Genomic DNA, 25,254 nt, shown 5'->3' with positions numbered 1-25,254 from the left:
CGCCTGGGTGGCTTACTCAGTTAAGCAACTAACTTCAGCTCAGGTCATGATCCCAGGGTTCTAGGATGGAGTCTGGCATTGGACTCCCTGCTCAATGGGGAGTCTGCTTCTCCCTCTACATTTCCCCCCTGCTCATGATTGCTCACGTGCTCTCAAATAAATAAAATCTTAAAAAAAAAAAGTGTCTGAAGACTCCATTCAGATTATTTTCTCCAAAAAGGGGACAGGGAGAATAACTGTGAAAACTTACTTCTAGATAAGTGATTGGTGCTTTTGATTTTTTAAAAAGATTTTATTTATTTGGAAGAGAAAAAGAGAGAGTATGAGTAGGGGGAAGGACAGAGGGAGAAGCAGACTCCCACTGGGCAGGGAACCCAACATGGGGCTCAGATCCCAGGACCCTGAGATCATGACCTGAGCCCAAGGCAAATGCTTAATGGAGTGAGCCACACAGGTGTCCCTGATTGGTGCTTTTTAAAGAGAGAGTGGGATTAGAGCCTCTGTTTCTGTTTGTTCAACATCTACCAAAATGTCAAAATTCTTAGGGTATGCTATGACATATTCTGTGAGGGCATAGATGGTCTCAAATCTGATTCTGTATTGGCCTAGGAGCCTAGGACAGGGCCTGGATACACATAGCAAGTCTTGATACGTTGAATAAAAAAAGATTAAAGAGGCAAAAAAATCAAATCAAATCTCTGATTTTCCACTTCAGTGGTGACTTTTCTAGTATTTCTGTACAGACATTTCCCACCTAGTCCTCACAGTTCCAAGACCCTGGCGACAGAGATCTGCAGGGCAGTGGCAGGAATGGAAATCCGAGCTCACAAGGCACTTCCTGGCTTCAACAGACTGCGAAGGGTTCTCCCCTTCCCTACACAGTTCTTGGATTTGGAAGGATTTATCAAGAGGTTCTCTGAGGCAGGAGGAGGGGCTGTAACACCATTTGGTACTGAAGAAAGTTTACATTTTGATGTTTGTGGAGCTCTACTCCTTAGACTCCAGGCAGGCTGGATATTTGCTGTCCGTTGGGCTCCAGAGGAGCAATTCTTACCCAACAAATGGGGAGATGGTCTCCACCTCTACCTCTTTCGCAGGTCATTGCAAGGACTGCGAGTGGGAATGGATAGAAAGGTGCCAAAGTACTGTCAACCTAGTCATTATTCAGGAAGTCAGAGACATTAGACCCTAGGGAGTCAGTCAGTCAAGTATTAAGGGAAGGGCTGCTATGTTTCAGGCAAATTAGTTTTGACTCTTGCTCACAGGGGTTAATAGCTGAAGGAGGGTGTCCATTCAGGTAATTTCATTCCACCCAGTCTGTACCCAGTGTCCTACCACCAAAGAGGGCCTTTCCTGCCTTCTCAAATTTTTTGCCCTTTCTCCCCTAGAAGCTCCTGAGTCTCTACCCTCACCCTCCAACACCACAAGAGAACTTTAAATTCTTGTAACTAAAAGAAGTGCACCAGGCATGTCCAACATCCAACACGAAAATCACGTTCACCATGGACTCAAGACACATCAGCCCATCCCCCGCCCCCAGTGCCCAATCCAGGCCCTGCTAGACTGTTAGTGCTGGGGCACCTGGGAAAGCCTGAGGATTAGCATTTGGGTCAGCACCAGGGAGCAGGACAAGGTGAAAGTCCAACTCCCTCAAACTGCAACCTAGGAGTCTCTCCTTGGTGCTGCCCTGTCCGTGGTGCTGGGGACGGTCAGTAGTAACCAGTTCCGGTTCTGGCTGCCTCAGCTCAAACCTAGCAAGGGAGGTAGAACAGGAGGCATACATGATGAGGCACAGTCCAGCTCTGGAAGTTGGGCGGGGTAACATGTGGTTCACGGTCCCCTTTCTTAAAGTGGGGAGCTTTAGACTTTTAAATTGAGCCCCCAGCCTTGATCTGGTGCCTTTCCTTCAGAATACTGTGCATACTAATCAGCTGGGAATTTTGTTAAAATGCAGAATCTGATGATTCAGTGGGTCTGAGGCGGAGCCTGAGATTCAGCACTTCTAACGAGCTCCCGGGTGATGCTGAAGGTCTATGGACCACAGTTTGAGTGCAAGGCCCTAGAGCACTCATTTCTCTGAGGACTGAGGACTGATCCATGAGCCCCATAAGGCAGGGATCTTGCCCATTTGCTTAGTGATGTATTTCCAGTGCCTACACAGTGCTTTGCACGTTGAATAAGTACTTGTTAGAGGAGTGGCCAGTACTCCCTTATCCATGGGAGCTGGGAATAATCTCACACAGCAGACAAACCCCCTAACTGAATACAATCATGTGCACACCCCTACCAGCTTCTGGGATGCAGCAGGTGGTAGCATTTTGCTAGGCCCACTATGTGCCCAGCTATGGCTTAATCACATCCTAATCCCACTTCATGAACCTTTGCCTGATAAATGACAAGGGGCTCACCCCGTGGCAACCCAAGATCCCATACAAAGCTCACTCTCTATCTCCCCAGATAACTCCCCCAGGTCACCAACCAGCACACCGAGCCCAGAGAAGAGTTCTTCTTCTTCTTTTTTTAATCAAACCAGCTTTAATTAAAAAAATAATAACCCGGTAAGTCCTACGTTTTTCAGACGTTGGGGCAGCCCACCAGCCCCCCTTTCAGTCCGGAGCCCCTGGTCCTTCTCGTCTGGGAGATCTGGAAGAACTGTCCTCCGGGACTGGATAACGCAACCAGGTGTGTCTGTTTGGAAGGGGCGCTCTCTCCCAGTAAGACAGGTGCAGACGGGGAAGGGAGGGGTGGGGGCAAGTCTGTGAGGAAACGGAGCAAGACAGCAAGGGAGTCAGGAACCCAGAAGTCTGACCTCTACTGTGTTGTGAAAACACGAGGGAAGGCGGAAGAAGTTTGGAGCCAGTCGAGGCGGCGTGAGAGCAAAGGTCTGGCTTCCGAAGGCTCGGGGTTTACCAGAAGCTGGGGAGGAAGCTCGCCCGCGGCGATCCAGCTCCGGGACTTGGGACCTGATACGGCGCCCCTGGGGAGAGTGCCCGGAGGAGGGCTCACAGTTGGGGGGGGCAGGGGGTGGGTCCAGGGGAGAGACGGCTGGAGGGTGCCCGGCATGGGGGCAGCCAGGTGTCAAAGGTGGGCTGGCTCCCCGAGGCGCGCTCCGAGACAGGCAAAGACGGGCAGAGACGGGGCGGCCGCGGCGACTCACAGGTAGCGCTCGAGCCCGGGCGCGTAGCCCGGCGGCCGCAGGTAGGCCTCCCCGGGGCCGAGCGGGCCGAGCGCGGCGGCGGGCCCGGCCAGCGCCAGGAGGGGCTCGGCAGGGAGCGGGCCGGGGCCCGGGCGCTGCGCAGGCAGCCCCAGGCGCTCGGGGCCGGGCGAGTAGAGCGGCGGGGAGGCGGCGGCTGGGCAGGGCGGGAAGGCGGCGGCTGCGGCGGCGTCGGGCGCGGGACAGCAGGGCGGCTCGGGGGCACCCAGCCCCGCCAGCTCGGGCGGCAGGCTCACCAGGCTGTCGACGCTGAAGAGGCGCGCGGGCGGCGAGGGCCCGGGCGCGGCGGCGGGGGGCGGCGGGGCGAGCAGCGCTGGGCCGGGCGCGGGCGCGTAGGGCGCGTAGGGGAAGGGCGGCGGGCGGGCGGCGGGCAGCTCCGCGCGCTTGAAGCGCTTGCGGCGCCGCAGGAAGCTGCCGTTGTCGAACATGTCGGCGGCCGCGGGGTCGAGCGTCCAGTAGTTGCCCTTGCCCGGGTTGCCCGGCTCGCGCGGCACCTTGACGAAGCAGTCGTTGAGCGTCAGGTTGTGGCGGATGCTGTTCTGCCACTTGCGCGGGCTGTCGCGGTAGAAGGCGAAGCGCTCGGTGATGAAGCGGTAGATGGCGGCCAGCGTGAGGCGGCGGCCCGGGGCGTGCGCCAGCGCCATGGCGATGAGCGCGATGTACGAGTAGGGCGGCTTCCCGCGCTGCAGGGGCCGCCGCCGCCGCCGTCCCGGGCCCGGTGCGGGGGCGGACTCCGGCTCCCCGCGGCCCGCGGCCGCCTCCTCGGACTCCGGCCCCGGTTCGGCCCCGGCGAGTGGCGACGGCGGCGGCCCCGACGGCGCGACCGAGGGCAGGGCGGGGAAGCCCGAGAAAGCGGCGGGCGGCTCCATGTCGCTTCGCCCGGTCATCGGGATGCGGCCGCCCCTGCCCGCGCAGCTCGGAGAGAGCAGGGGCCGCCGACCCGCCTTATATGGACGCGGCCTCTCCTCCCCCATCCCCCCCAAGCCTGGGGAGAGGGCTCGGATCTTCCCCCGCCGGCCAGCGCCTCCTCCCTGAATCACTTCCCCAATCCCCTTACCATGTTCACAGTCCCCTGCCACCTACGTCGCCCCTCCCTTGGTCTCTTCCCTTTGGGTCAGTCCTTCCAGACCCAGCCTCAATCCCTTCCCCATCTCCACTGGGTCGGTCCGGTCCTGGCCCCATCCCCCTCCCCCCCTCTGCGGGCCTCTCCCTCACCTCCCTTCTCTTTGGGTCAATGCTAATCACAAATCCACCCACTCAGTGTACTCTTTGGGGCCCCCTCCCCACTATGCTCCTCCCCCGTCTGTCCCCTCCGTCATTCTCTCCTAGCCTTCTCCAGATTCTTCCTACCCCAAATGGGGTAGAGATGAAAGTTCCCCAGGACCACCTTGCCAGCCTTCAGCGTCCTGACACCGTGCTGGTCTTGGACATTAAAAGGGTAGGGTAGGGGCAATGGCAGAGCAAGAAGGCCTACTTTGTCCTGGGAGAGGACATTTGGTGTTCCAGGGTCACCACCTCCTCTCTCTGCTACCTCCCACATGACCTTGTCCTGTCCAAGCCATTTGTAAGCATCCTTTGAAAACACAAAATCCTGAAAAGTGATCCAACTAGCATATTTGGGGACCATGGGACTGGCTGCTTTAAAATCAAGGGCCCCCAGTAAGTCCATAGTTTGAAGTTGCCTTTCTGGCTGCCTCTTGTCCGTGTGCCTTCTGTTCTAGAGAAAGTGCTCCCTTTCTCTCTGTCTCTCTGTCTCTCTCTCTCTCACACAAACACACACATACACACACACACAGCATACACACTGTGGAGATGCACAAAACACGGGCCTACACAATTCAAAGTTCCAAGGACCAGTTGCTGGGTCAGAGAGAGACCCCCAAGTGCTTCCACAACCTGGGGTCTGAGAAAACTGCTTACTGACCCCAAAAAGCCACACTCACATTTCACTGGGGAGGGGGAGGGTTACATTAGCGATTTTTATTAAAGACTCACTCTGGGAAACACCACCTACTACCACCATCCAGAGGTGATGTCTCTCTGAGTTTATTTCAGGAAATCTCACCAAAGTGACAGGAGAACCAGCCCTAGCTTGAAGGGAATCAAAGGATGAAGACGGCTTGCCTTAAAGAGGCTTGTCTTGGGGGACAGGCAAGTTCAAGGGAGCAGGGCTGAGAGTAGGTGAGGCAAGTGAAGGAAGGGCCAAGGCGGAAATTTAAGGGGGCACAAACTCGCAAGGTGGTATGAGTGTGGGACTGGCACTCGAGAGCCTCCTTAAATGGGGGGCCCTAGATGGCTCATTCATCAGATTCTGGCCGTGGTGTGGCAGCCCTGGGGTGCAAATGACCAAAGCTAGCTACTGCAGGCCTGTGGCTGAGGGCTTCCAAAGCCAAATGGGAAGCTCAAGGCCCCCAATCTCCAGCTCCATAAAGTAGCAGCACCATTACTGAGTATTCCATTCGCTGCAATGCCCCGCTTTAGGGCAAACACCTTGTGAGGTCAGCACCGTTACAATCTCTGTTTTGCAGAGAAGGAAACTAAGGCTCGGAGAGGTTAAGGGATCTTCCTAACTTCACACAGCTAGTAGGCAGCAGGGCCAGAATTAACCCCCGAGTTCAGAGCACTAGCTCCATGACTCTCCTGAGAACACCATACTTTACAGTTGAGACTGCAGAAATGACTTCGTCTAGAGTTGTTCCAGCTTTCAGCAACTTTGGCTGCAGAGCTGAAGCCTGGCCTCTCTCCTGACCTCCAGGTCGGCATATCCAGTGTCCGCAGGACATCAGCCTCAACCCCGTGTCCCCCTGACCCCATCACAGTAAATGGGCCCTTGGCCGTCACCACACAGAGCAGGAATGATGAACATCATTTTGGGCTCCTCTTCCGCCGTCACTCCCTCCATCCCAGCCATCTGCAAGTCCTGTCACTGTCACATGGACCTCAAATCCACCCCTCCTTCAGGTGTCCTGGCCTCAGTTTAGCCCACATCACCCACTGAGCACTGCCGTGCCAGGCCCTTCGCCAGCGCTCAGGGAAGACTGAAATGGAGAGACTTTTGATCTGGTGGGACGATGGACAGAGACAATTACCACTGTGGAAGAGGGGGGCAGAGAGGTCTGTAGAAGCAGAGGGGAAGGAGGAGATGACACTCAGCGACTGAGAGACGACCCCCCAACCCTACAACCGTGAGGATCGGCCTGGATTGTAGGCACACAGTTCCTGCCCTTGTGCCCTCTCCACATTACGTTCTACTGCTGAGCACAGGCCTTACAGAACACAAGACAGTGCGGGCACCGTGAGCAGCTCACCAAAGACGAGCAACGGCAGCAGCAGGGAATCCAGTTGCAACAGCCACGTGACCTGGGCCCATTTGCTCATTGGAGCCTCAGTTTCCTCATCTGCCAAAGGGGGGCAATAACGAGCCCTGCCCACATTGTTAAGAGATTCAAATGAGATCATGTATGAAAGATGCTTGTCCCACAATGGCACTTGCTAACAGGAGATTTCTTTTTTCCTGCTACCCAATTGGCATTTCCAGCATTAAACCAGGAAAGGAAGGAGAGAGGCAGTCCAAGAAGTGACTTCAGAGCCTGCATATTTTCAACCAGGTACAGTGTAACCCTGTAGCTGGACTGAGGCACAGAACCAGAGCCACACTCTTTCCCACCTTCCCTTGGGGCCAAACGCCCCTCTGGAGGCCCCTTACCATAGCCTGTCTCACACCTACAGATTTGCTAGGGGTGGGGTCAGGGGGGTTATGGAGAGTGGCTCTTATTAACTCCCATGGCTAGCTGCAATTTTCTTATACTTTCAATTTGCCAATCCATGTGTAGAGCCTGGGACATAGTATATGTTCAATAAATGATACTGAATGTGCGCTTAGCTATACTCATCCTGGGGAGGGTGGGGGCAGGGAATGGAGCCAAAGGGGTGAGAACCCAGACTTTTCCAGTTCTCCCTGCCTGCCTGTCCCCCCACCCCCCCACACCCGCTGGGCCTGCTTCCCGGAGCCGAGCAGGCCTGTGTCAGGGGGTGGCCCAAGGGCTAATCCGTGTTTTCAGCGTGGCTGGGCCCTCTTTTCACAGGCCCTGGGCCGGACGGGATGCGGCTGAGCATCCGGGCATAAGATGGCTAGTGAAGGCGGCCCCTTTCTCATGGGCCTGGATTCCAGGCGGCCCAGCGTCTGAGTGGAGCCCCTGGGGCGGGAGGAACACAGTGGCTGGGCTGGGCAGTCCTTTGTCTGACCACGCTGGGTGGATATTCAGGCTGGCAGGAGGGATTAATGGCCAGGGATTGGCCCTGGGGCCGGCCTTCCCACTGCCCTTTGGAGGCCAAAGGCCCAGGTCAGGGCACACAGCGTTGATGGCTCCCTAGATAGGAATGGAAATTCCCACCCTGTCCAAAGCTGTTAGCATCAGACCCCAAGGCTCCCTGCCTCCAGCCCCACCCCTACAGAGGCACCATGAGCCAAGATGGGCTTCCAGGCAAGGAGCAAAGGATGCGGGCCAGACCTTCCCAATCATTCTCCCTGGGAAAGTCCTTTTAGGTCCTTGCCCTGAGATGCATGGCCCTTCTAGGAGGGCCTATGACTGCCGCTCCTGAGCTCTGGAAAGAAAGAGCTGTGTTAACCAGTGAGTCCAAGGGGCCAGCCTGAACTGTCACCAAGCTTCTTAAGGCTTTCTGGAACATTCCTCAAATACCACTAGAGACCACTCTAGAGTCATTTACTCCTTAAGCCCCTCATCACAGCATCATGGATCAAATAGCCCAGAGGCTGAAGAAGGGGTTCAGGAACCGAAGAAACTTTCAGAGACACCCCACACCACCCCAACCATCCAGGGATTCTGAGGGCTGCTGCACGGCCTCCTCCCTCTTCCCACTAAGACTAGAACTGCCCAAGATACTGCTCCTTCTTCAGGAGCCTGGGGCAGATGCTTCCAACCTGGCTGAAGGTGTTTGGGCCCCCATTCTGGTGTGGTCTTTTCTAGCCAGACTGCTCTTGAAACAAGTAATGAAGGCAAGCAGCCCCAAACTTACCCACAGGGCCTGACCCCTGTGGAGTGTCCTCTGGGCTAAGGGGCCTGAACAAGGCTCAGGAAAGGGAATAAGATCAGGCCTGACTCTGGGGAGAGCATCAGAGAAAAACCCACGAGGAGGATGCTGCTGTGTGTGACTCTTCATTCTACAAGCACTTCTCCTGGGCAGATCCCAAGGATTTGTGTCCAGGCTGCCTCAGGTGCCGGGCTGGTGGGGAGCCAGACTGTTCTTGTCTTCACTGTGCCCAGGAGGGGACAGCCACTCTCCAGACATGGTGGTCAGTGTGTGATGTGGGCAGAGAAGGGACTGTAGGGGCCCAGACATGGGACCTCAGCCAGACTGGCAAAGTCAGGGAAGCTTCCTGAAGGGGGTAAATCCCCAGTGGGCCAGATTGGCAGGCCTCAGGCTGAAATAGGGCTCATTCTGTGCCCCCCATCCTCTCTGTCACTGCACATACCTTATTGACTCTCCATGGATCTGTCTCCCACACTAGATTGTACACATTGTGGGCAGGTACATATGTCACTCATATGGGGACCCTGGGCACTTAATGCAGGGCCTGGCACAAGCTGATGGTGTATAAACACATATCATGTGGCTGGAAGGATGGCTGGATATCAGAACAAGATCACCGAAGGGACAAAGATCTGAGAGCAAGAGGATGTGACCCCTTCCAGGAAGTCCAACACTTACTGTGTTTTTCAACAGAGAATTACGTGAGTGAACATATACAAAGTTGTTGAGACACTGCCCAGCCCGCCTCAATGCTGTGTGTTAGCTGTTGTTCGTTGTTGCTGCTGTTACTGTTATTACTCCCTGTGGTTAGTAGAGAGTGCCAAGGGACGGAGACAGCGAAGGTAGATGGGGGTCAGACTGTAGATGACTTTATTTGCCAGGCTAAGGAGCTCCGATCTTTTGAGACAACAGGTAGCCTTCGGAATTTTTCAGGGGAGTGACATGGTCAGATGGCTTGTTGTGACCAGTGTGGCCGCAGAGAGACTACAGAGGGAAGGGGCTAAAGGCTGAGACCAGATGGAAGGCTGAGCAGACAGTGAGGTAAGAACCAAGGCTCTGCCTGTGGGGGAGCATCAGACCCCTTGTTCCCATTCACTCCAGAAGGACAGAGAGGAGCCCTCCAGCTGCCCACCTCAGTGGCTTAAACCTCCACTGCCACATAGTCCAGGAATGGGCCGTCACCCCGTCCATCACAGTGGGCCCCTCTCTCTCCTTCTCCAACCACCTCCAGGCACCCAGACCCGACATTTCCCAGCAGTTTCTCTCAGATCCGTCCTCTGCTCTCGTGCCTCTGCCTGGCGGCTGTTCAGGCCAATACCATTTCTCACAGTGCCCAGGGCAGTAGCCTCCTGGCTGCTCTCCCAGCCTCGCCCTCCGATTCCACCTTCCTTGGCAGCTCGAGCGATGCCCCACTCCGCAGCCCTGCTTGAGCACCTTCAGGGGATCCCCTGACTGGCGTGGCCGGACCCGTGGCCCCGCTGCTCACCAGTCGCCCGTGCCCGCTTCCCCTCCACGCTCACCATGCTCTGCAGGGCCGCTTTCAGCCAAGGACCAGGGCCTCTCCCACTCTGAGCCTTCGCTAACTGAAATGAGCACAGCCTGCTTTGCCAGCTTTAGATACAAATACAGTCTCACTTATTTTTCCGACCAGCCCCTCGATCTCCTAAGCCCTTTATGAACAAGACGTCCCATCCCTCCCTCTGACAGACTCCCCCGACTGGCCTGCTGTACCCCTGCTTGCCCTTTAAGGGCCGCTTTCAGAATATAACCACTTTATCTGCTGGAACACACTGCCCAGTGTCCCCTTCCTCGCCCATCCCCAGGCAGAAGGCCCGCCGGCACCTCTAGCCCAACCCTACCCAGAGAGACCCGAGTGCACGCCCCGTGTCTCCCTCCCTCTGTGCCCTGTTCCTCCTTGGGCCTGATGCCAGGCTGCCGCAACAAGGCTCCACGAGCCTTGCTGAGTGACTGAGGACCTGGCTGAGTGAATGAATGAATGAGTGAACGATGCGCGATCATCTAACAAATGACCGCGCATGTCTGGAAAGGCACAGGATCCTGGTGCCTGGTTCCAGCGAGGACTGTGCCTCGTGCCTCCCCTGCCTCTCTGCTCAGCTCTGCAGCCCTGGGCCAGGACCCCCCACGTGGACCCTGCCCCTGCAGGGTCCAGGCTGGGTTCATGCTCAGACTCAGACAACGTTGGCTCAGCCCTGAGGGTGTAATTCCAGCCGTTCCTAAACCACGCCCCCGGCATCTGAAGTATGTTCCCTGTCATTTTGGGCTGTCAGCATCTGTGTTCCGCCATCTACCTCGTCCCCCACCCAGGGCAACCTCAGGGCTCATAGGCCTCCCTGCTTCTCATTTCCAGGGACGCTGAGGGGGACTGGTGCCATCGGCCAGGCTGGCTGAGCTGAAGAAGCCTGGGTGGGAGAAGAGTGAGTCTGAATCCACGGCTAATTGCTACGTGACCCTGAGCTAGAGGTCCAGCTGCCCTGGTCCCTGCCGGACACATAAGCCCGTAGTGCCCAAGGAGCTCTGCGATGCCCCAGGCTGGGCTTCCCAGCCTGTGGGCTCCTGAGCCCAAGGAAGGCATCTGGAAACCACGTGGCCCCCAGAGCTGTCTGTCAAGGGTACAGACACTGTGTCTCACACATAAGGATGAAGGCTTTCCAAATGGAGATCGGTGCTGCCGTGATGGGCAAATTCCCACATTGTAACGTTTTGAATCTGTGGATACTGAAAGTACAACTCCTCTAAAATGGAGTCACTGAGAGGTATTTTGCCTCCCAGTTCTTAAACCACTGCTTTAGTCCACAATACGCCTTCTTTACGGTTTTGGATATGGAGCTCCAGACAGAGAAGAGATGCACCTCAAGTCCCAGAACAAGTCAGTGCAATGCCTTGGACCCTGACCACTCCCATCCCCACCCCTGCCCCATCTCTGTCTGCTCCATACAGACTCAACAGTGTTTATTAAAGGCCTGCCTTGTGGCAGACTCTATGCCAGACACGAGAGAGCCAGTGAGGACCACCCGCTGTCCTACCCGCAGGGGCTGATGTTGTCTGGGAGGTGGGTAGGCATGAGGCAGGGAGAGAACACAGTGAACAAAGATTTTGCTCTAACTTCCTAGAGAAGGCACTGAAGGACTGGAATGAGTCCTTATGACATGAGGAAGCCATATCATAAGATTCCCGTTGTTTGCAGTGTGGAAGCTGGACGGGGAGTAGTTTCTCATTTAGGATGTTTTTGGCAGCAAGTAACAGAAAATATCAACTCAAAGTGATTTAGGCTGGAAGGAAATCTATTTTCTCCCTGACAAGAAGGTCAGAGGGAGGATGCGGTTAGGGCTCTAGCTCCCCTTCTTTTCTGTGATTCTCTTGGCTCTGCTATCCCTCATGAGTCGACTCCATCTTCAGGCTGGCGGCAAGATCATGACAACATCCAGAACTACAATACTGAGTTCCAAGTGTCCAGAAGAGGAGAGGTTGTATCTTCCTAGGCAGGGCCCCTGGCCCCCTCACGCCCCCACCCCGTGTCCCCTCAGCGCTCATTGGCCAGAATTGGATCACTTCCTGTTCCTAAACAACTTCTGACAAAGAGGAATAAATGAGAGGTTTGACCAAGGCCGATCAGAAACCTACCTTCTCCCACAGCTAGAGACGGCTGACTGGCCCATGAGACGGGCTGCTGCACGAAAGGCGGTAGATAATGAGAAAAAAACGGGTTCTCTGAGGAAGAAGAGAAGTCCTCAACAATGTCTGCTACCAGGAGAGAAGAGAGAAGCATGGAAGCCCGGACGGGAGTTGCTTGACAGAAGTCGTGTGTCTACCTCCCCACTTGGCTCCCAGCTCCTGGAGGACAAGGCCTGGGACTCATGCTCTGTGGAGCTGGGCACAGGAGTCCCCAAAGAGGAAGAAGAGGAAGAGGAGTGTTGGAAAAGGCAGTGTGTTTCCACAGTAGGAAGCACGGACTCCCATCTGAGACGCATCCCCAGCAGCGAGCAGGGAGGAACACCCCCATGGAAGGTCATTGGGCTGGGCAACCCGGGGCAATCATCTGGACCCCCGGAGCCTCAGTTTCCCCTTCAGAGAACTGGGAGAGGATGTTCTCATTCTTCAGTAACATCCACCTCCCTACGGAATATTCAATCCCTATCGCTTTGGTTGAGCCTCAGGGAGGGTGATGAATATGGACGAGGAAGAAGGGGAACAAGAGGGAGCCACAGCAGGTAAAAAGGCAAATCAGCTCCGACCAGCCTGTGAGATTAGGCGCATCTCCTCCCAGCTCTGCTTTCCACGACAGGCTGGCGATTTGAAATTGGTCACAGCGGGAGGTTTTACGCCACAGAAATGGGCAAATGCCACCAACCAGAACCTACCCCCCGACCCCAGCCAGCTGTTAAACATTCTCCAGCCCACCCTTTGGCAAGTCTTTAGGGATTAAAATAATAAAGCTCAGACAAGACTGATATGCTCCCTTGTGGCTGTCAGGAAACTCCAGGGATGGAGGGCCTAGCTCACACTCATGGAGCCCTGTGTCTGTGCCCGGCAGGAGGACAGAGCCCTACATAAAAGCTCTAACACAGCCTTGGGCCTGACCCTCCATACTTTCTCCTGACTTGTAATGCTGTCTTCCCACTGGTTGATTCAGTGAGGCCCTTGCTGGGACTTCATCCGGAGGGATGGGCTCCATGATGCACATTCAAGGATGGTCATCACTGGGTTATTTAGGATAGGGGAAAGTTGAACCTGAAGCCCTACAGGAAGGTGGGGGTCCATTCCTCGAAACATCAGGCAAACACTGAAAGAAAATCGGGGGGAGTTTTTAATGACATGAGGAAATGTCTGTGACATAAGTTCAACATAAAAAACAGGGAACACAAGTATGCAGCATGATTCTGAGATTTACGTATACATACATGCATAAAAATGGAAGAGGCAGAAAATACACCAAAATATCAATAGGTTTTTTCTGTAGGTGATGAGTTTGGGGTGATTTTTCCTTTTTTTTTCCTTTAGGAATTATAACTGTAATATTATTCACCAAGTTGTGTTTTGAGACATATTCACTTGGCTGTGTGTGTGTGTGTGTGTGTGTGTGTGTGTTAAAACTGCAATAGAAGTTCTTTTAACTTATACAAATTGAATACACCAGAAACCAATAGCAATGATTGTCTCAGTGGAAGACAATGGTGCAGTTATGGGACAGGAGTGAGAAGGACTATCTCTGTACCATTTGCACCTTTTGAACTTGGAATCCTGTGAGTGTATCATCTGTTCAAAGAAACTTTTTTTTTTTTTTTTAAATAGGCATGAAGCTTGTATGAGTTCTTTAACAGAGGGTTTCTTTAACCAGAAACCAACCCCAATTCACAGATGAAGGAACGGAGGGCCGCACAGGTGGAGGGAGCTGCCCGGAGGCACCCAGCCAGAAGACAGGCCCCAGCCATAGGGCTCTCCAACTGTCTCCATCCCCTAGTGCATTCAACACGTGGCGTTTTCAAAGTATTGCTTCCCTGCAGATTCATTACCTCTTGGTAAATGCAGAAACTGAGCACACCCGGGCTCAGAAACCCCTGCCTCACCCAGAGATCCTAGAGCACTGGCTCCCGGCTTCCCATTGGGCCCCCTTCTCGCACTGCCCCCCCACTCCGCCCCATAGGCCAGGTCAACCTAGTCATCCTGTAGAATGACCCAATGAGGCCCAGAGAGGGTGATCACTTACCCCAAGCCCCTCAGCTGACCCCGTGTCTCCCAAAGGACTAGAACCCAAGGGAGAGAGAGCCCAGAACCTCAGGCTGGGAGAAAGAAGGGCTCTCACAGAGGCAAGAAGTAGCATCTGGAATGGTTTATGCCTTTGGAGCCGGCGTGCAGTCATTAGTCGAGTTTTGGCATATGTTTGGGGCAATAACTGCATTCCCCCCCCAGGATGCATTGTGAACCACCTTTGCTCTGAATGTAATGAGTACGTTTCCTAGGAGGGGTGTGTTCGCGCTCCTCGCAGGCCTGCTCTTCTGCCGTCTGCTTGGCGTTAGGCTCCCTGCCTTCCTATTTTTAGACAGGTCCAACAGCCCCAGGACCAGCCTCGGGAAGCAACTGCATGCCTGGCCTCCCGGAGGGACCAAGGGCCAGTGGGGTGGCCTGCAAGGGAAAGGACCATTTGCTCCAGGGTTTTACTGTGGTCAAGAGGCACTTCTTCTCTTCCCTGTTCAAAGACTTCACCCTGGGGATTTTCCTAGCTTCAAAAATGGAGGTCTTATTGTTTTCGGTTTTATTTTTTTCTTCCCTGCAGAAGTTACAATGGGTGGAAAATACAAATAAATCCATCCCTTGTGTCCCTTCCCTCCAGCCCCAGGCTGCCACTTTCTCTCATTCTCCTTCGGGCTCTTACAGACCTAGCTTCTTCTGCCTATAATACCATTCCTCCTCTCTCTCTGCTCCTACCCCATCTGAAAAACTCAGCTCAGGCCACCTCCTCTAGGAAGCATTCCATTTGGCCCTGAGCTGCTCCTCTGTCCTGCCTACAGCTCCTAAGCTTCCTCCAGCACAGGCATGACCACACTCGGTAGGGAATGCTTGGTCAGGGGGCCCCCCTCCTGACTTTGGAAGTCTCAGGAACTGGCCTTGTGTTATTCCTCTAGCGAGACTGCCAGCGTCCAACAGAGGGCCAGGGACAGAACAGATGCCACGTGGATGCTGACTAACCGACTGACGGATGAAATGAAGAAATTGATGGATGCAGTGACAGAGCATTGGAGATGAAGGTGGGGGGCACAGACTTGGCATCTTATAGGTCGGGATTCTGAGATAGATGCAGGGAAGGCGCAGTATTTTCGGGAGTCGTTGCTTGCAAGCAACAGAACCCCAACTCAAACCAACTTAAGAAAAAGGAGGAGGGTGCACTGGCTTGTAAATTATGGTAAGGATGAAGCAGGATTTGGGGATGTCTGGAACCAAGTACTTAAACATCCTCTTCATGCTGGCTTCAATTTCACAGACCACTTCCTCCGTGAGGTTGGGGACCTGGCTGTTGGCGGCTTTATGGCCCCGTCCTTACAGTCCTGCAAACTGAAACAGAGCTGCGGTTGGGAAAGGGGGAAAAGCCCCAGAAAAGCACTCCGAGGGGTCCGATTTGGGACACGCCTTCCCCTTGACAAATCACTGTCGGAGGGTGGCAGATCCCAGCTAGAGGAGAAAGAGTTCCTTCAAACATCCGGGGTAGCATGGCCATGACCATGGGTAGATCCCTGTGAGCTGGGAGGCTACCCCAGTGTAAATCCGCTAGGGCCCCTAGCATTTCTGGAGCATCTCAGTACCCAGCCCATGTTAGGCATTCTCGTACATTCTACCTTACAAGAACTCTGTGAGATGGGTAGCCTTGTTCCCATTTTACCCCCAGGTGAGAAAGCAGAGGTTCAGAGAGGTAAACGGCCCAAAGTCCCAAAGTTAAGGAGTCCAACAGAACCCCCTCCTCTGTGTCCAGTGAAAACTGCAGCCCAAGAGGGGAAGGACTTGCATGAAGTCAGAGTAGGTGAGTAGGATCATCATGAGCATTTAGTCACATTCTGTTATAGATATGTCATAGACATCTTTGGGGTATCTGCTCTGCTTGTGACAAGGTCCCTTCTGGCAGAAGGCCTGGCCCCCGACCCCCATGACTATGGGGAATGACTCCCAGAGGTGTAGGCTGGCAGCCTTGTTAGTACCATGTGACCCTATTCCCCTTCCCAAAGCTGACTGGGCCAGACTAGGACACTTGTTTCAGTTGGGCCAATCACCTTCTCTTGGGAATTTGGAGACAGCTGGACCTGTCAGGTGCTATGAGCAGTCCCTTGTAATCCATTCCCCCTTTCTTTGTTTAAACTGACTCAAGTTGGACTTCTTGTTGTAAAAATAGTATCCTAATATAGCATGTAGCGAAGCAGTTCCTGGAAAGGGGATCATTGCATGAAAGCACGGGGTAACTTCAGTCCTTCTACGTGGTCTGATGAGGAGGCCACTGGGGCTGGAATGGTCAGGAGTGTGTCCCTGGAACAAGCAGGACTCCTCTGTCCTTGAAGGATGAGAATCATGTAAGCAGGGAGAGATGAGGTGGAATGCTTCTGAGGGGGCGCTTGAGGTGACGTGAGGGAGACTGGTCTGAAGGAGTTGAAAATGCAACCAAGCAGGAAGGTAAAGTAGCAAACAAGAAAGGTGGTAGTCTTCTGGTCCCCAGGAGCCATCCAAAGCCATCTAAGGTGTTGGGTGGATGTAGGGAGGGATTGGGAAGCATTAAACACTGGGAGGGTCTCTCAGGCCTGGTTACAAACCAAATCACTGCAGTGAAAGCAATTATATCCCCCTGGGGCTCTATCTAGCTTGACATGGGACAGTTCACCATTTCCTGCCCTGCCCCTCACTGTGCCTTTGCTGGTGCTAGGAGCCCTTCATCCAGTCTCGGCATGTCTCAAAGACCACCTTATCCTGACGGTCTTTCCTATCACCCTATCACCCTCCCCCAAACCCCAAAGTGAAATCCAGACTCTCTTTCTATAGATTCTGAGATCCTCTACTGCATAGGTTATATTATACTGACCTGTGCATCAGTTGTCCCCACTAAAATGTGAGACCTGAGCCCAGGAATTCAGATTGGATTCATGGCTTCTCTAGTGCCCAGTGCTGGGGCTGGTCCACAGTGGGGAAAATTTGCTAAACGCCTGCCCACACCCACTGTCCATACTGAGCCCAGGAAGAAGTGATGTGTTTGCTGCCTCCTTAGCAGCCTCCCTCCCCGACTTACCAATCAGGAGAGAAAGCAAGGTTTGAGGGGGCGGGGAGTTGGGGCTGCATACGGATCTTCCGTGTACTGCATAGGTATGGGCATGCACAGGTCTGTGCAGGGAGCTCTCTAGGTTGTGAGGCAAGGGGGGCCCCCCAAGGGCAAAGTGGTTGGCAGCATCACAGGCCCAGCTGTGTCGGCCACCCAGTGGCCCCCACTCTTGATTCTAGTCTGATCGTTCTATGGGCCACAGGCATCGGGCCCAGAGGCTGGTGGACTATATAGTCAATAGCTCCAAAGCCAAGCTAGTTGGGCCTGGAGCCCAGGAGGGCCTGGGTCACAGTAGAGATCAGTCTAATCTTCTGTCAGATGACGCTCCCCAAAGCTCTGGTTAATCTCTGTTAACCTGGAGTTTTACTCAGGCTGATCAGATGCACCCTAAGGCACACAGGGGGCCAGGAGAGAGACGGGCATGGCCAGATGAAGATACCAGCTGGTACAAGGTTTGGCAAAGAAGAAATGAACAGGAAATGAGTGAGCACTTCCTGTGTACCTACAGGTTCCAGCTCTGATAGACATTTCACCTGTTTCACCCAATAAACCTGGGAGCTAGTAATCCCTTCTCTGTCTTATATGCAAGGAAATAAGTACCTCATCATGGAGGTGGCTTGCCCTGCGGCAGATGGCTGGGAAGTGGCCCTGTGGGGACTTGAACACAGCTGGCAGATGATTGCCCTCTCATCATGGAGTCCCATTGCCTTTAGAGGGTGTAGAATTAGCACTCTTTCTTCCCAGAGCTTCATGGCCCCAAACCTTCAGCCCCCTACTTGTCAGCCCCCCACCTCACAAACAACTCTGCACAGGCTGGTCCCCCAGACCACAGTCAGATCACCCTTGTCACGGCTACCCCTTTCTCTCCAGCAGTTAGTCCTGCAGGTGACTGTGTGTCTAACGTCTGCCTCTGCCATTGGACTATAAGCCCCCCAACAGTAGGGGCTTTATCTTTGCCACTGTTCTATTACCATCTGTTGACTCACTCAACAAATATCTACTGAGCACCCACTCTGACAGCCATTGTGCTAGGTGTTTGGTATTTAATAGTGAAAAAAATAAAAATCCCTGCCTTTTGGAGCTTACCTTCAAGCATAGGCAAGACAATCAGCAAATCTTATAGTGTGTTAGGTCTTCAAAGGTATTAAGCATGATGGACAGAAATAAAATGTGGGGAGGTGATAGAAAGACTAAGGGTGTGATTATAGGTAGGGAGGGCAGGAAGGGCCTAGAAGGAGATAAGGGAGGGAGCCATTTGGATATATAAGGGAAGGGCATTCCAGACAGTGGGAACAGCAAGTAAAAAAGTGCTAAGGTGGGAGGGTCTCTGGTGCTTTCCAGGAAAAACAGCAAGAAAGCCAGCAAGACTGGAGCAGAGTGAGCCAAGGGTCAGGGCATGAGAACCTTAAAGGGGACCACAAGGGCTTCCCCTTCCCTCTGAGTTGGGAAGCCACTGGAGAGTGACAGAGAAGTTGATCTGACTTAGGTTTTAAAAGGACCACTCTGGGGGCGCCTGGGTGGCTCAGTCGGTTAAAGCCTCGCCTTCGGCTCGGGTCATGATTCCAGGGTCCTGGGATCGAGCCCCACGTCGGGCTCTCTGCTTGGCAGGGAGCCTGCTTCCTCCTCTCTCTCTCTCTCTCTCTGCCTGCCTGTCTGCCTACTTGTGATCTCTGTCAAATTAATAAAATCTTAAAAAAAAAATTAAAAAAAAATAAAAGGACCACTCTGGCTATTGCGGTAAGAATTGATAGTTCCAATGCACATTAGGGATTTAATAGGGATTTTCAAGTGCATGAGCAGAGGGGAGTGAGAAGGAAGAAAGAAAGAACCACTATCACGGGGAGAAGCTGAAGAGGCGAACCTGAAGGACACTTCTGACCTTGACACTCCGTGCTTCTGAGTCCAGTTAGAAGACCTGAAAGGGAATGAACGTCCGCTGAGCAGATTTGACAGGGTATCTTAGAAAATGTCCTGGGACATTGTAAGATCTTGTCGTGGGAGGTGTGTGACCCAAGTGCTGGTGGCCTCAGGAGAACTATGGGCTATGGCCCTCCATGGGCTAGCCTGTGTGTCCCCCAACTCCTGTCCTCTAGTTCAGATGGTGCAAGTGGGTGCAGCAAGGTTCCTGTCTCCTCCTGCCGGACCTCACCTGACCTTCAGGGCAGTCGAGCCTTCCTGGTACGTTTGGTACCTGCCTCCGGTGGCACAATGACAGCAGATGCCTGGGAGCCAGCCTGCGGGAGACACTGGCAGCAGAGCATTGGGAGTGATATTTGGCTGGGGCCACAAGGCTGTCCAGAGTGGCAGGCTCTCTGTGAGCTGAGTCCTGGATTCCAGGAAGCCAAGGCCAAGGCAGGCCAGGAATTTCTTGCCTTAATTTTTGCCTCTAATTCCTCCCAGAAATGAGGCATGTCCGTCTTTAAATTCTCGGGTTTTTATGAGGCGATTATGGTGATTACTATAAATCTCCCGTGTGTTGTTTTCAAAGGGGCAATTAAGTGGAGGAACCAGGCACCATTTTCGTTTCTCATTAAGTGATTAGGGTTTGTTTGGCAAATCCCAACATCTGTGGCTAGAGGCCGGCTCTGCGGAGCTTGACTGGGGCAGCACATAGCCTCCACACACAGGAAGCATCCAGCACTTCCCTTCTGCCCTGGCTTCTCCCAACCTGAAGGAATTGGAGGGGATCCTTTCATTGCAGAGAAGAGGAAACTGAGGCACAGAATGGGACACCAATCCACCACTACTGCTCCACGAGCAAGCAATAGAGGCAGGTTCTGCCTTTCAGAGAAAGACTAACCATTACACCATACTTGCCATCTTTTTTTTTTTTTTTTAAGATTTTATTTATTTATTTGACAGAGAGATCACAAGCAGGCAGAGAGAGAGGAGGAAGCAGGCAGAGAGAGAGGAGGAAGCAGGCTCCCCTAGAGAGCAGAGAGCCCGATGCGGGGCTCGATCCCAGGACTCTGAGATCACGACCTGAGCCGAAGGCAGTGGCTTAACCCACTGAGCCACCCAGGCGCCCCCATACTTGCCATCTAAAGGAGTTTTCAGTAAACCTGTTCCCACTGGCGGCTTTGCTTCTGGAAGGGACAGTGAAGACTCCTTCCTTGCTTAGTCATTCTCTCCATCTGATTCTTCTTTCTCCTTGAACAACCACTAGTTTCAACAATATGCCATATGCTGTTGGTGTCCACCTAATGGTCATTCCTATCCTCCTTTTCCTTTGCCTACCTCCCGCTAAAGTGGGTGGACAAAACTTCTCTTGTGGTTAGGAGAGACTACGTGACCCAGTTCTAGACAATGAGATATGTGGGGGGGGGGGGGTTTCTGAGGGACTTCCGTGTAGATTTTCTTCCTCCTTCAAGTTACTCAAGAAGAAAGCCTTTACTCCATACTTTCTCCCTCAATTTTGCTTTTCCTATCGGTGGTCTGTAGTGATACTTGGGGCTGAGGCAACCATCTTGTAACTTGAGGCAACAAACTAGAAGAAAGCCAACTGTTGCAGTCATCTACTGTAAGTGATTAATCACCCCGCAAAATTCAGTATCTTAAAGAAACAATTTATTATCTGTCACCATTCTGTATGTTGACCGGACTCGACTGGATGGTTCTTACTTGAGGTCTCTTATGTGGTTGCAATCTGATAGAGGTGGGGGCAGAAATCATCTAAAGTCTCAAGGGGCTGGATGTACTGGTTGGCTCACTCACAGAGCCGGCAGTTGATGCTGGATGTCCAGTGGGAGCTCTGCTAGGGCCCTTGACCAGGACACCTGCAGAGGGGTTCTCCATGTGGCTTGGGTATCCCATAGCATGGCTGCTGTTTTCCAAGGGCAAGTGTTCAAGCTCTAATCATTTTAAGAGGTCCAGACAGATGCTACAAGGCTTATGATGTAACCTTGAAAGTTCAAAACATCATTTCCATCACATTCTATTGGTTAAGCTAATTGCTAAGGCCAGCTCAGATTGAAGAGGAAGAGAATTAGACCCTCTCTCTAGGAGAGGGAATGGCGAGCTGACATTGCAGAAGAGCAAATGACATGGGAGATATTGTTCTCCCCACCTTTGGAAAATGCAATTTACCATACCCACACGCTGAAGACCATGATGTGTTAAGCTGGAAAGAGTCATCATCCTTGTTACCTATAAGTCACTGCGGTGGTCCTAGGACTACCCTTTCTGGACTTTTCAAGTAAACAAATAATGTCCTAAATGTTTAAGCCATTGTCAGTTGAATTTTCTGCCCAAATTTGGAGCAGAAGGCAAACATGATCAGGGAAGACTTCCTGGAGAAGGTGGGACTTAAACTGGACATTTCAAGACCATCTCAAGCTCTTAAACTTTGGTATCAGATACTCCTTGGTTTGAGTTCTATTTCTGCAATTAGCAGTCTGTGAGGCTTTCAAATCTTCCTCTGTGGGAACTTGAGGTTGGGATGGGACACAGTCCTCTGCGGTAGTGTGGCCAGTTTGCCTTAGTTTGCCCAGGACTTTCCACTTTTTAGCATTGAACATCTCACATCCTGGGGCACCTGGGTGGCTCAGTCAGTTAAACATGTGCCTTTGGCTCAGGTGGTCCTGGGATAGAGTCCCACATCGATCGGGCTCCCTGCTCAGTGGGGAGCCTGCTTTTCCCTCTCCCTCTACTGTTCTCCCTGCTTGTGCTCTCTCGCTCTATCAAATAAATAAATAAATGAAGTCTTGAAAAAAGAAAAAAAGAAAGAGAGAAAAGGAAAGAGAGAAGGAAGGAAAGAAAGAAGGAAAGGAAGGAAGGAAATCTCACATCCATCCAGAGAAGCCCTTCACTCCAGGGCAAACCGGGATGGTTGGTCAGATCTGTCTGCAGGGGATCCTCTAGGGGGAGCCCTTGAGGATTCAGGGAGGCCTGTGTCCCAGTGGAAGGATTAACATCCTGGCCAAGTAGTCTGTCCGCTGGAGGCCGGGGATGCAGAGCCACCTCCAGGCAACCAGGCTTCATAGCCTTTACAGGTCGGGGACAGCACAGGCCCCTCTGTAATCACAAGCCACATGTCCAGGCCTGGAGACAGAGGGTATAGTTCAGAGTAGCAATAGCCTCTCTCCTGCACAGTCAGCCTGTCTCAGCCCTTTGAGAGAGTCACACTTGTGCCATTATCACCAGTGAGTAACATGAGATCATTTTAGGGGCTCAAGACATATAAGAACGGTGCTCAAGCCTGAGATACAGCTTTCCCAAATCAAGCCCCAGCACTGAAATTCCACCATTCACTCTTCATTCGTGAGGTTCGAAGCAACAGGGACTATGTTCCCAGAAGCTCTCACCTGACATGCCCACTTGGAGTGAAGAGGTCTATAGTCCTTTCCTGTGGAAGTGAGAGCCTTGAAAGGTGAAGAAGAGGTGCCTGAGGCTCGGGGATGAGGGAGCAAGAATGGGAGTCCTGGGGCACACTTTTGAGGACCTCGCCATTGGGCCAGTGTGGTAATAAGAGGGATAGAAGAGAGAACAGGGGCTGACACATCACTGGGGATGATACATTGGTGGCTTTAGTCCCCTTTCTCCTGAGAGCCCTCTAAAATGACTGTTAAGAAATAAAGAGGAGGGGCGCCTGGGTGGCTCAGTGGATTAAGCCACTGCCTTTGGCTCAGGTCATGATCTCAAGGTCCTGGGATCGAGCCCCACATCAGGCTCTCTGCTCAGTGGGGAGCCTGCTTCCCTTCTCTCTGCCTGCCTCTCTGCTTTCTTGTGATCTCCCTCTCTGTCAAATAAATAAATGAAATCTTAAAAAAAAAAAAGAGGATGTAAACCCACAATAATAAAACTAATGGGTGAGGTACAATCAGCAGGGGAGATGCTACAACACATTTCAGGAAAACAGAAAGCAGGTGGAAAGGTGGTAACTGATGCAGCAGGGCAGGGAAAGCCTTGGCACGGAGCATGCAGAGAAGACACAGTCAAGGCAAGAGGCAGTCGTTCTCAGCAGAACCAGCAAGATGCAGAGCTCAAATCAGCAGATTCAGTGAAAATCTGGACAAAGGACAGTGTGACCCCACACCTGGGCACTGAGCACCAAGAGGTCAATGTCTACAGCAGCCAGTTTCTGGAGAAATCTAATGTCCCCAGAAGGAGGACCCCAATGTCCTGGCACTGGGGGAGGAGGGGACTGGGGGGAGGAAGTCCTCTGCTGTGGTGGCTGGCTGACTGCCTCATCAACTAAGGCATGCCAGCTGGACAGCAAGCTGTTCTTCATTCCTAAATATGAAAGGACAGCTAACGATTAGCACACATTTGGGAAAGCCTCCAAACTGAATGTAAGACAAATAAAATGACCTCGGAGGAAATGGAAATGATGCAAGGAACAGAGAAGAACTAAAAAAAGGTCTACACTCTATTAATATCCTCACAGAGATTTGAGGAGGTATTGTGTCCCTAAAATAAAAACTGGATGGTATAAAGAAAAAGAACCAAACAGCCCTTGGAAAAATACATATATTTATATTATGTGTATATATTATATAAATATTTTTATATGTAATTAATTATATAATTTATCTATTATTTAAGTAAGTTGTGTATAACATACATAATATAAATATATATAATAGGACTAGAATGTTTTCAAGCTAAGGAAATTTTTCAGAGAATGGAATAAAAAGAAGAGGAGGTAGAAAATATGAGAGAATGGGGATCCTGGCTGGCTCAGTCTGAAGAGTACATGACTCTTGATCTCAGCATTGCGAGTCTGAGCACCACACTGGGTGTAGAGATTACTCAGAAAAATAAATTTTTTTAAAAATAGAAAAAGGAAATATAAGCAACAGAAAGGATCAATCCAAGATGTTAAAAATCCAACAAATGGGAATACTAGCACAGATAGCAATGGAGAAGAGGAATTATTTAAAAGTGTCGTAAGAAAATTTCCCTTAAAGTTCAAAAAGTCTCCACATTAAAAGACTTCACTACGTGTCCCCAAAATGAATGACAAAGTGACCCACACTCAGGAATAATATCCTGACATTTTTTAACACAGGGATTTAAAGAGAAGATCTAAAAGCTTTCAGAGGGAAGAAAAGTGAAAAGAAAAAGGGTCACAAAGGAATGAGAACGAAACTGCCTTCAGAATTCTCAGAAGAAATGCTGAGAAATGCTTCCAGACGCTGGCAGAGCAGAGTGTCTGATCCAGAGCTCTATAAAGACTGAGCCATCAATTACTAGGCTAAAGTAAAGATATACGGAGCCTTATCAGGAGTCAGAATATTCATGTCCTATGCACCCTTCCTTATGTGATTACTTGGAGGGTTTTCTCCAGACAAAAGTGGAAATAAGCCATGGAAGAAAAAAGACTTAAGTTACCGAAAAGACTAGCGGCCCCCTGACCCCGCCCCGTGCAGAAGTTGTAAGAGGAAGTCAGGCTTACAGGTGTCCAGCAGGTGAAGACACTTGCAGAGAAACTGGAGTAGGAGAGAAGGTGCCCTTGAAAAGAGGTCTCTGGGGACAGAGGGAGGCTGAATGAGAGACTGGATAAACATGAGGGAGAGATAAAGGCAGTAAGGAAAGACGAAAGGAAAAACTAGTATAAGAAATAAAATGCCATCTGGGGTGCCTGGGGGGCTCAGTAGGCTGAGTGTCTGCCTTTGGCTTGGATCATGGTCCCAAGGGGCCTGGGATTGAGCTCCACATCGGTGAGGAGTCTGCTTCTCCCTCTCCGTCTGCCTCTCCTTCTCCCCCCACTCCTGCTCTGTCTCTAATAAATAAATCTTAAAAATAAATGCCATCTAGTAACCACCAGCTCTGCAGTGAATGATACTAACACAATGACACAAAAATTTTCTTAGTTTCTAAATTTTTGGATGCATCTATATGTATTCTATGTATTCTATCCCCAAGTGGAAGGGACCTGAGCCCGGCCCCTAGTGCCAAGAGTGCCTTGTGACCAACAGTCAGCAAGGAAACAGCCCCCTCATTCTTACAACCGCAAGGAATTGGATTCCGCCAACAGTGTGGATAAGCTTGGACATAGACTCTCTCCAGAGCCTCCAGATGAGAGCCCGGCCCAGCTGGTTTCTTGATTTCAGCTTTGTATATGGTGAGCACAGAACCCAGACTTCTGTACAACTGTGAGGTAACATGTGGGTGTTGTTTAAAGTTGCCAAGTTTGATGATTCGTTACACAGAAATAGAAAACTAATACACCTGGCAT

The 25,254-nt window shown here is 52.1% G+C and overlaps 1 protein-coding gene across 1 annotated transcript; it reads right to left on the bottom strand.

The window, feature by feature from the left end:
* Positions 1–3,153: 3,153 nt before the first annotated feature.
* Positions 3,154–4,101, bottom strand: LOC111142823 (forkhead box E3). The gene has a single exon (XM_022496145.1). The coding sequence runs from the start codon at positions 4,099–4,101 to the stop codon at positions 3,154–3,156; it is 948 nt and encodes a 315-aa protein (XP_022351853.1).
* Between the last annotated feature and the right edge of the window lie 21,153 nt (positions 4,102–25,254).

Source organism: Enhydra lutris, unplaced genomic scaffold (assembly GCF_002288905.1).
Source record: "Enhydra lutris kenyoni isolate GAN:26980312 unplaced genomic scaffold, ASM228890v2 scaffoldscaffold9, whole genome shotgun sequence".
NCBI classification, from domain to species: Eukaryota; Metazoa; Chordata; class Mammalia; order Carnivora; family Mustelidae; genus Enhydra; species Enhydra lutris.
This window is presented reverse-complemented; position numbering and strand designations above follow the sequence as displayed.